We start from the raw sequence: 12,012 nt of genomic DNA, 5'->3' as shown, positions 1-12,012 counted from the left end.
AGACTGCATCGATCAGATCATCTAAAGACTCCACATCGTTTTTGTAAGGAATGAGCATTTCACTGGGAATTTTGATCTTATTCTCAATTGTGATTGGTGTTGTTCCATTTCCGACCTGAAGTAGATAATTTGAGAAGTTTGGATCGAATCTTGCTCGCATATTTTCACTCAAACTAATCTTAGTTAAAGTGGACCACAAATATGACGATGCTAAACTGGCATTAACTTCTTCTTGTCTTGTGCCTTTACGAATCACTGGTAAGACTTGACGAAAATCTCCACCGAATACGATAATTTTTCCACCAAATGGTAATCTTGAATCAGTTATGTCTCGTAACATTTTATCCAATGCTTGCATACATTCTTTTCTAGACATAGGTGCTTCATCCCATATGATTAACTTTGCAAGACGTAACAATCTGGCAAGAGCACATTATTTGCTTACACAACAAGTACTATTTTTGTCGAGATCTAATGGAATTTTGAAGCGTGAATGTGCTGTTCGACCCCCAGGTAAAATAGATGCAGCAACACCAGACGATGCAGTTGCAAGAGCAATTAAGTTTCTTGATCTCACTGTAGCGAGAAGTGCTTTATATAAGAATGTTTTCCCTGTTCCACCAGGACCATCAATGAAGAATGCAGCAGATTCATTTAGAAGGACTTTCTGTAAAATTGATTCATATGCATGTTGTTGTTCAGGATTAAGACTCATCGAAGCCATAAGATCTTCTTCTGGTATCAAAACTGCAAATTCATCATTTATTTCCCTAGATTCAGTTTCATTCTGATCAAAAGAAACATCATGTTCTATTAAATGGAACATGTTTATGTCTTTTCCCATCGATTCAAGTGTAGAAGAGATGCTTCGTAAGACTTTTGTCCTAATATCTGCTGATGTTGCAACACTTGTTTGGAAATCGCTTGACATATCTTGTTCAAAGTATTCCCAAAGTTCTCTAGGATTTGTTGGGTTACAATATACCAAAATTGTTGCAAATAACCGTCTTAAACTGTGTGGTATTTGGTATAAGGAAGCCTCTTGCATACAATCTTGCAAACTGGTATCTCTTTGTAACAAACCATGTAATGTAGTTGCTTCACGAAAGGTTGGTGCAGTGACATTGCCAACTGTTTTGATGTGGTCAAATGATAAAGGGCCTCTTATATGATTTAACAATATCCGTAAGTAATACCTTTCACCTTCGAATGGACTTGCTGTAACAATGCGGCCTATAACAGTTTTTTTCTTTCTTGGAGTCCATATTTTGTGTTGTTGATTCCAAACAAAAGCTTCAGGAAATTCTTTGTACAGTAGTCTTCGTGCATTTTCATTAGCTTGATTTGTTGAAAAAAATTCAGTCAACATTGATTTTGCCGTAAAATCAGATCTCAGAACATTGTTAAGGTCGTTATGTGCATGAAAAGCTACCAGATGTTGATCTTTAAGATGTAGATGTAAACTGTAAACTGATGGATACATTTCATTAAGAATAAAGCCATATATTCTCCACATGGCTTCTGGTGGAGCAATCCATCTAGCTGATTGAAATTGTTGGATTTCATCTATATCTTGGATGTTTTGTCCGGGAATCAAGTTGAAAGCAACACGATCATGACCTTTATAAATGTACTTATAAAGGTATTTGACTGCTTTGATTGTTGAGCAAATTTCTACATTCAAGTGACAATCAAATTTTGCGAGGAGATATGGATTATGTGGAACAACCCAACGGTTATCTAAATTTTTACCTCTGACTTTGACAGTTATTCCATTATCACAACGTCTGTACTGTGGGAAACAATCGATTCCAACAGTTGTGTTAGATGCAAAGCCTTTTGGAAAGTGGTTTTTACAACTGCCATTTGTTTTCATACACACATTGCTCGGATTTAGTACTCCACAGGGACCATGCATCATATGTCTTATTACTGTCTTGTGCAAATGTAAATTTCTTTCTTTGTCAGGTATTTCTACTGATACAATTTCATCAAAAGATTCTGGAGCATAGATTTTCCAATCTCTTTGTAGTATGATCAAGAAATGTGCATGTGGTAGTCCTCTTTTCTGATGTTCAATGACATATACATATGCTGAAACTTTCCCAAATATCTCCCGTTTGAATAATTCATCCTTCAGTTCTTCTAATTTTGCTCTAAAGATACGTGCAATCAAATCAGGACGATTTTGTGCTTCTTCTTGTGGACCCAACTCATCTAAGATTTCTTTCCAACTTGGGTTACATGTCATGGTTAAAAAGATGTCCGGTTTTCCAAAGCGTTGGACTAAAGCCATTGCTTCCATATATCTTTTGCGCATATCTCTTGGACCTCCAATAAAAGAAGAAGGCAGAATGATACGTTTACCAACTTTAGAAGCATTGCTTTCTCCAATTGATATACTGTCAACTATTCCTTGATACACTTCAGATCGAATCTCTTGTTGCTTATTACGAAAATAATCCAATCTTGATGTCTCAATTTTTACGTACATATCAACAACAAACTGCTGCAGTAAACGTCCCGAGAGCAACAAAATAGATTTTATATTTTTCCTAATTTGAAGTTTGTAGCAATAGTACTCGCGGCATGAAACGACCTGTTGTTTTCTATTCTTTTTCAGCACTGTAAGATGATAAATTTAACAAATCAGAAATATAATATCGTTATATTAGAATAATTAAAAGTTAAAAGAAGATTAATTATTTTAACCTTCTTGTTCCTTTATAAGCAGTTGTTCCGCTGATACTGATTGTTGAGGGTCAATTGTTGCTCTTGTTACTCGTTGTGGTAGTTTTTCCCCTTTCTTTACTCTTAATATTCCTTGGTGCCAACCAGTATCACCAAAAGGAAATAACAATGGATATTGCAGTGGATCATAACAGCCAAAATAGTATTGGACTATATGACTTCCACCTGTATGATTGAATACCACAATATTTCGTCCTTTTAAATGTTCTGAATCATCATCTTCAATCCAAATGACTGCTACTTGGGAAGCTGACGGTGTGTTAAAAACACGCTGATCCAAACCCGCATCTGATCGAATATGGATTTTGTGATTTTCTAAATTGGGCAAATCCCCAAGATTTCGAAAGAATGTTGAGTATGGATTAACATGAAGAATATCCATTAGTTGAGCAACAGTTGATGAATCCAATCTTTCGATGTCATAAACACGATTGTCCAATTCATGTTCGGTATCATAAAAATATAGTTGTAGATATGAAGGATGTCCATCCAAAGGAACCAAGTCATTAATGTAATGATAAATTTGACCTTGAGCTCGAAATGTATAAATACCTCTGTTTCTTCTACACAAATCTTTATCAAATTTAACTCCAAATGATGTAAAAGCAAACTTGTTGTTGTATGTGCGAACATACGTAAGAAAGTTGACAGATTCAACTGTATTAGAAGTAAACAAATGGTAAAGTTGGTCTGGAACATCATTTGTAGTTAAAGAGATTGTTCCATCGGCACAACAAAAACCCTTCGTTTCATGTTGAAATCTCTTTGCTTCACAAAATCTACAGAATGGAACTGATGATAAGAAAGTTGCCTCAAATGGCACTGTTTGTAATATTTTCCTATGACCAGCTGATTGTTGATGCTGATTTCCTATGAAGGAAAAATGAACCATAGAATTGAGGTAAATTCTTAAAGTTGCTATAATTTCTAATAAAGGTATCGTTGAATGAAACTGTATATAAGGGAGGAAAAAAAGGAGAAGAAGTACGACTTAATTTTATACATCTTTCTTACCCTGAGAATTTGTTAACAACCTTGTGTCAAAGTTGGGTTGGCATTGAGGAAGGGAATATGCCTATTCAATAAAGAATTAAGTATGTTGAATAAAAAAGAATAAAATGATTGATGGGAAAGTACGGTTAGAATAAAGGAAATACAATAAACCTGTTCGATTTGGAGAGAACCAGATGTATGTACATTTTCTGTACATGTATTTGTTGCCCCAAGTGTTAAAGATATTGTGGTATCGTCCAAAGAAAGAGGTTCTGTTGACATAATTTCAACTATGTTTATTTCCTGATAGGGAGCTCCGGAACTACCAACGGAGGATATATCACTGGTTCCAGCATCAGCACGAAAAGTGCGTTGTCTTTTTGTACAATATGGCCTGACGTTTTCATTATTGTTTATGAATTCTATATGATCTCCCAACACATTTGTTTCATTATGAACAATTCGCTGGGAGAAAAATTGTTCTTCATGTTGAGTAGTATCATTCGTAGAGTTCCTTTGTTGAAGATATCTTTCTTTCTTTTTTTGTCGTACATGTTCTTTTTCTTCTAAAGAAAGAGTCTCATGTAAATTGTGTATCTTAGGATGTTTTGCAGCACTTTGGGAATTATTTTAAACAAGGATTAAAGTAAGAATAATATGAAATAAATAATTGATTATATGATGTTAAATTTGTATTAATTTATTAATATAAACTTACCACTTTTCATTTATACATGGAATGAAAGAACTCTTGTCGATAACTGGATAAAAGAAAAACTTATAATGATGCAAAGTCAAAAACCTTTTCAATCTAAGTATATATTTGAACAAAATAAAATCATCTATTGAAAGAGATATATTTGTAGCATCGTTGGTTACCTTGGTAGTCTCGGAAAAAGACTAAAAAAATCCAATCAATTCAGCAAATTCAATGAAGCTGCAAAAAATGGAGAATGAAAATTAGAAATGAATAACCAATAGGTATAGAAATTATATGACTGTTATAGCATGAATTGCAGATGAAGAAAGTAGAAATTAAAAACTTACAATTAAATCAATTATTTAAACGAATAAAAAGAAACAACAAATTTTGAAATCCATAAAAATGTTATATTTTGTTTGCAAGTTTTTATATATATTTCTTTTATTATTTGTATTTTTTGTCTGATTTGGGGAAGCCAACTTTTTCCCTTCCTCTCATAAATAAATCTTGTTTTTAAAAATTTCAACATGTTAATAATTGAATATGTATAATTATATGGGTAAAATTCTAAGTATTGATGTAAGTATTTACATATAGAACTGTTAGTTGGTAAAATTTTATGAGTAAGTTTATAGCAATTCTGCAAATTTTTTTTTTTTGATAAATACGCATATATAACTAATAAGATATAACATTTAATTATGTTAGAACGTTAGTTTATAAGTTTATAATTTTAAGAAATCGATATGACTTGATGATAAAAATAAACTTAAAGAGCAAAAGAATGTCAAATTTTATAAAATTAAATTATATAATTATATTGATTGATTCAATTAATTTATTGTATATTGTGTAATAAGAATAAATTCTAAGGTTTTTAAATGAAATATATATAGCAAAAGGAAAAAAAATTGTTTAGTAGTAAGATAATAGTAAAAGAGGTATAATTATAGAATTATAATTTAAAAATATTTTAATTTGATAATATTTTTTATTTAACTGTTATATCTCATTTCTTAAAATCCAATAAGTATTTAATCTAAAATTACATCTCTATTATTCACAAAATTTTTATTTCATTTTATTTTTCAAGCATCTTTTAGAGTATAAGTTTATGCAGAATATTATTTTTAATGAGTATGTACTTTATTTTATTAAATTCTTTAATTGAAATTTCAATTTTTAAAATTTACAATATTTCAATAATTGATTATATATAATTATATAAGTAAGACTGTAAATATTGATGTAATTTTTCTAATGGCAAATGTATTTTGTTTATTTTGGAATTATAAAAGAAATAAACTTATAGTTTAAAGTCAATTAAGACAGGTAGAACTAATTAAATAAAATATTATTAGTGAATGTTTTAAGCAATTCTATTTCATTAAATAAAATATAGTATTATTTTTATATGATTTATTTTAGTATATGTTGGATACAAATGTGAGATGAGATCGTTTTTTTTTTTTGGGAAGATAAATGTAATAGATTCTCTTTTATATAGAAGTTGCTATATTTGTAAAATACTCTAGATAATCTAGAGTGGAAGATTTCAGGAAAAATCTTCTTAAAATGTAGTACTATTTTTAAATTAATTCGAAATTATAATTTAAAACAGTTCAAAGTCTATGCAGAATAGTTATTGAATAAATAATATTAAATAAATGACTTAAAAGATTTTAAAATCAGAGAAACAAAATAGATTAATTTAGTTATTAATTCACAGTATGAAACTAAAAAGTTAAAGGATCCATACTTTTGACACTTTTATAAAGAATCCATGAAAATGTCATATTTTGTTTGTAAGTTTTTATATATATTTCTTGTCTCATTTGTATTTTTTGTTTAACTTGGGAAAGCTAACTTTTTTCCTCCCTCTTATAAATAAATATTGTTTTTAAAATTATAAAAATACAATTCTTATTTTGTCCTTAACATGACTCAGAAAATGTAAAATTTTTTTTTAGTTGATTGTGTGTTGTGGTAATATACATCACCCAAACTTTAATCTATATTTACAATAGAAATAAATTTTATTATTTACAAACTTTATTATCAATATTCATAAAATTTTTATTTTGTTTGAATCTTGAAGCATTTTTTAAAATACAAGTTTATGCATAATATTATTTTCATTGAATATGTACTCTATTTTATCAAATTCTTTAATTGAATTTTCAATTTTTAAAGATTTCAACATTTTAATAATTAATTATGTATAATTATATGGGTAAAATTCTAAGTATTGATGTAAGTATTTACATATAGAACTAAATTTGTTGGTAAAATTTTATGAATAATTTTATAGCAATTTTGTTAAAATTTTTTTTTTGATAAATATGCATATATAACTAATAAGATATAACATGTAATTATGTCGGAACGTTAATTTATAAGTTTATAACTTCAAGAAATTGATATTACTTGATGATAAAAATAAACTCAAAGAGCAAAAAAATGTTAAATTTTATAAAATTGAATTTATTTTTAATTAAATTATATAATTATATTGATTGATTCAATTAATTTTATTGTATATTATGTAATAAGAATAAATTCTGAAGTTTTTAATTGAAATATAAATACCAAAACGAAAAAAAAATTGCTTAGTAGTAAGATAATAGTAAAAGAGGTATAATTACAGAATTATAATTTAAAAATATTTTAATTTGATAATATTTTTTATTTAACTGTCATATCTCATTTTTTAAAATTCAATAAGTGTTTAATCCAAAATTACATTTCTATTATTTACAAAATTTCTTATTAATATTCATAAAATTTTTATTTCATTTTATTTTTCAATAATCTTTTAGAGTATAATTTTATGCAGAATATTATTTTTAATGAGTATGTATTCTATTTTATTAAATTCTTTAATTAAAATTTCAATTTTTAAAATTTTCAATATTTTAATAATTGATTACATGTAATTATATAAGTAAGACTGTAAATATTGATGTAAATTATTCAATAAATAACATTAAATAAATGATTTAAAACATTTTAAAATCAGAGAAAAAAATAAATTATTCCAGTTGTTAATTTACAGTATGAAACTAAAAAGTTAAAGGATTCATACTTTTGACACTTTTATAAGTAGCTAGTTGTTGGGATATCTTGTTTCCACTTTCAACTTCACGGAGTTCAACCTATATAAAAAATTCAACAATATAATATTCTAGTAAGGACAAAAGCAAAGTTGTAAAGAAAAAAAAAAATTTACTGTTATTTAATGTTTTCAGATGAAAACTTGTAAAATATTAAAACATATAAAATCGTTTTTGACTTATTTTGCAGGAAGATATTTTTCTTCCCAAATTTTCTCTCTCCTAGGCGATTATCCGCGCGGCTTCTTCTCCTCCAGCGCAGCCCGGCGCCGTCGAGCCCCGGTCATGATCACCGCCACCACCGGCGTGTTCCCCTCACGCCGACGAGCATCCCTGCCACCACCAATGTTTCCCACGCGCAGCCATGGTTCTCCTCCGTGGAAAGAGAACCGAAATGGGTTTCTCCCATTTGTGTGAGCTAGCGCCGCCGTACGCGGCCACCGACGCTGACGACCACCATCGAGGAGTCCCCCTCAAGGCGGCGACCAACCCAGCCACCGTCAAAGTCCCCCACGCGCAACCGTCGATCTCCCACACGGACACCGAACTAAAATGGGTTTCACCCATTTATGTGAGCTACCGCCGCCGTACACGGCCACGGAAGCTGACGACCACCATCGAGGAGTCCCCTCAAGGCGGCGACCAACCCAGCCACCGTCGAAGTCCCCCACGCGCAGCCCTCGATCTCCCCCACGGACACCGAACCAAAATGGGTTTCACCCATTTGTGTCATGTTACGCCGCCGTACGTGGCCACCGAACCTCACGACCACCACTGAGGAGTCTCCCTCAAGGCGGCGAGCATCCCAGCCACCATCGATGTCCTCCACGCGCAGCCCTCTCTCTCCCCCACGGAAACCGAACCGAAATGGGTTTCACCCATTTGGTCACCGATTCTGCGGCCGTAGGCAGCCACCCAAGCCACCGCACCTCCACCAGTTGACACCGACGACAACCTCTAGCAGAGCCACCCACCACGAGGTTCCGTTTGCCTCTCCATCGCACACTGTGAATCTGAGATTCATAGAAACTCAGAAACCCATTTGAGGTGTAGAAAGAAAAAAAACATGCGAGAAACACAGGAAAAAAAAAGAAACAAGATGCAGAAGTTAGAGGTGAAATCAGAAGAGAATTGCGTACCAACGGTGAGAAGAAATCTCACGGAAATTTTTTTTTCTTCCTCGAGTTGAGTTTGAGAATTGTTCTGTAAATTGTGTAGTTGAGTTTGAGAATTGTTATGTAAATCTGAATTTGAAGTGTGTAGATTAGATATTTTATCATTTGAGATATTTTGATTGTTCAGATCATGCTAACTGAACGAAGAAGGCAACGAAATTTTCGAATGCAACGAAAAAGAACAGAGAAAGAACAATGAGAAACTGGATGAAATACTATTTACTACTAGATCTTATACATACTTTTAAGTATTAGGAAGATGTTTTTTTTTCCTTCTTGTTTTTGGAAAAAATAAATGTAAGAGGGACATCACATGTCTGACGTTCTCGAACGTCTGGCACAAATGTTCAGAAAAAATGTTTGCTGGAGGGCGGGCAGTTAAGGTCAGAGGAGGGCAGCTTCCTCCACGTGGTCCCTTTACTTACCGAGCAGTGATAAACATTCAACATTTTATATAACATATTATAAAAATAAAAATATTTTTTTAAAATAATATTAATTTTATAAATAAGGTCAGAGGAGGGCAGCTTCCTCCACGTGGTCCCTTTACTTACCGAGCAGTGATAAACATTCAACATTTTATATAACACATTATAAAAATAAAAATATTTTTTTAAAATAATATTAATTTTATAAAATATTTTATAAAAATATCGATTATTTTAAACATTATTGTATAAAATGTTTTATAAATTGTTATGTATTTATCATTTTCCTTACTTTATAAAAGCTGGGCACGCGAGCGCTTCCAAGTTCCAACCGCTGACGTGACGTGCCTTCACGTGTCTTATTTTCTCGAGGTTCGTGTTTCATCCACCTCTACTTAAATTTTAAATGTATTGATCTCTCCTGCCTCAGACTTTTCTTTTTACATATATATTTAATATGAATATATATTATAATTAAACAAATTAAAAAGAAAAAGCAATATAAACACTCATTAACTTAAATCATAGTCTTTTTAGTCATTGAATTAAGACAAATTTTAAGAGATATCAATCTTTGACCCATCGAATCAACCCAACCCTATTGAGAACAAGTGCAGTGAAAGTAGGGGTGTGCAAAATTCTAAAAATTCCGACTCCATCCGACTTCCACTCCAACTCCGACTTCGGTGGAGTCATTGGAATTCAGAGTCGGAATTCGGAGTAGCTCCAAGAAGCTCCGATTCCTACTCCGAAATTTTTTTTACTGTACACTTATGCTTGAGCGAGGTGTCGAGCGCAAGTCGAGTACACATTGTATTGAACATTGGCTCGATCGACATGTCGAGCGGAAGTCGAGCGAACCTCTCTGAAAGAGTTCTGCTCGAGTGCCACGTCGAGCGCACGTCAAGCTCCGATCTTATGTCGGAGCTCCGACCTCAGGTCGGAGTCGGACTCCGACTCCAATTCGGAGTCAGAGTCGGAGCTCCAATTTGACTCCGACTCTTGTCGGAGTCGGAGGTCGAAAACAAGCACTCTGACTCCGTCGTAGTCGGAGCCCAGCCCTAAGTGAAAGTACTGTGAAACTACATGGAATGGATGTAGACGTAGTTCTGAGAAAAAAAATGGAGACATTCTATTCAAGGTCATTTAAAAATCTAAGTGCTCCTTTGAAACTATAATTCTGATAAATTGCAGACTCATGGACCTTGCATTAATATACATATATATATATATATATATATATATATATATATACACACATATATGGCTTGGCTAACTGTAGTATATATCATGAGGACGACGTACTAAGGGAAGAAATTTTTAAGCCTAACTTATCTTATAAAATCGGTTCTATAAAATAGGATTGTTCATTCCTTATAAACATGTCAAAAATCTTGTCCACATACAATGTGTAATTATTCTTTAACATCCTCCCTCATGTGCAGGCCAGTATTTTTTTCTGGTCCTTTGTCACGAGGTAAGTAGTATGAGCCCCCATTCATCCGATTGTAAGTTCTGATACCATATAAAAATTCATGGGCTTAAGTTTAACTCATCTCTAAGAACCTACTGCCCTAGTTAATATATATATCACAAAATATTAATCCCTCCGGCCTGATAATGCACGATCCATGTTATTCACGGACAGCATTTAACGCAATACGATTCGAGTGCCTATATTTATTCAAATTCTAGAAAATATTTACATCAAAGAATAGTTGATAATTTTAATCCGGCCTAAGTAATATATATTGAACAGGACAAGAAAAACACGAGGAAGATATGGGCCATGTTAGGTTCGACAACAATGATGAGTTTAATGGAGTCATATCGTATCAAATAGACTTACTTGTGGATAATAAAAAGGCCGGGGCGTGCACGGGACTTAATTTTTAGATGTGTTGGTTTACATTACTTTGAGTATAATACTATTTAGATTATGTTGATATATAAATACTTTCTTATTACATTTGGTCTCTTTCAGAGGCACTCTCACTCATGTACATTATACTTATGCATAAATAATAGAATACCTCTTTCAAATTCTATTTTTACTGATTTTTACCATGGTATTAGAGCCCTAGATTCCCTGTACACTTTGCATAATTTTTTCGACATTTTTTCTAGCAAGCATGTTTTCATTCAGTGCTTTCCAATCTTCATCGTAAAGTACAAATCATCCTATTTGTGAAAGAACCAATCCTATTTCATTGTCACACGACCCAAATTACCTATGCGGTACATTTGGTACAGACCATTTAGACACTTTATAGGCCCGCTTTCCGACTGGTAAGTTTCGGCCTTTTCCAGAAAAGGCCGAAACACATTGGCCCAACAGTTTCTACCTTTGCTCTTGATTTTGTTACAAGCTAAGCTTGCACTGAAACCGGACCCATTTCGATCCCAAAATTCACATCGTCTTACCGCCAATCATTATCCATACAACTACAAGATTCAGCTAGTTAGCTAGCTGGACGTTACAATAAAAGAAAAAATCTATTCATCATTCCAACTCCTATCATCTTATGATGTGATATTAGATGATAGGTTTATAAGTGAAATGTAATAAATAATTTTCAATAACCTAATGCCACATCATAAAATGATAGAAGTTGGAATAATGAGTAGTATTACTCGGAGAGACACTAAAATTAAGTACTTAAGATTGAAGCTGCAGTACTACTTCATGATTATCTATTTATTGAAGTTTTGATGTAATGGAGTAGTTGGCAATAATAATACAATCGATCAAATGCAGAGGCGATTCTGCATGCAGCAGTTACACGAACATGTACTTATGTGCTCACTGCATGCTTGCTTGTTTTACCCACCGTTGATTAACAAAGCTG

General features: G+C 32.3%; 1 protein-coding gene across 1 annotated transcript; it reads right to left on the bottom strand.

The window, feature by feature from the left end:
• Positions 1-433: 433 nt before the first annotated feature.
• On the bottom strand, positions 434-2,296 carry LOC121267905. The gene is made up of 2 exons (XM_041172010.1): positions 1,433-2,296; positions 434-787 (listed from the first exon to the last, which is right to left on the bottom strand). The coding sequence occupies exons 1-2, from the start codon at positions 2,294-2,296 to the stop codon at positions 434-436; spliced, it is 1,218 nt and encodes a 405-aa protein (XP_041027944.1).
• Between the last annotated feature and the right edge of the window lie 9,716 nt (positions 2,297-12,012).

This window comes from Juglans microcarpa x Juglans regia, chromosome 5S (assembly GCF_004785595.1).
Source record: "Juglans microcarpa x Juglans regia isolate MS1-56 chromosome 5S, Jm3101_v1.0, whole genome shotgun sequence".
Taxonomy (NCBI): domain Eukaryota; kingdom Viridiplantae; phylum Streptophyta; class Magnoliopsida; order Fagales; family Juglandaceae; genus Juglans; species Juglans microcarpa x Juglans regia.
This window is presented reverse-complemented; position numbering and strand designations above follow the sequence as displayed.

Excerpts from the sequence above, each read along its gene's own strand:
- LOC121267905 (XM_041172010.1), bottom strand. The coding sequence starts at position 2,296 with ATGGCTTTAGTCCAACGCTTTGGAAAACCGGACATCTTTTTAACCATG. Across the intron at positions 788-1,432 it reads ATCTTAAAGATCAACATCTG|AATGAAACTGAATCTAGGGA; the intron begins GTAGCTTTTCAT and ends TCTTTTGATCAG.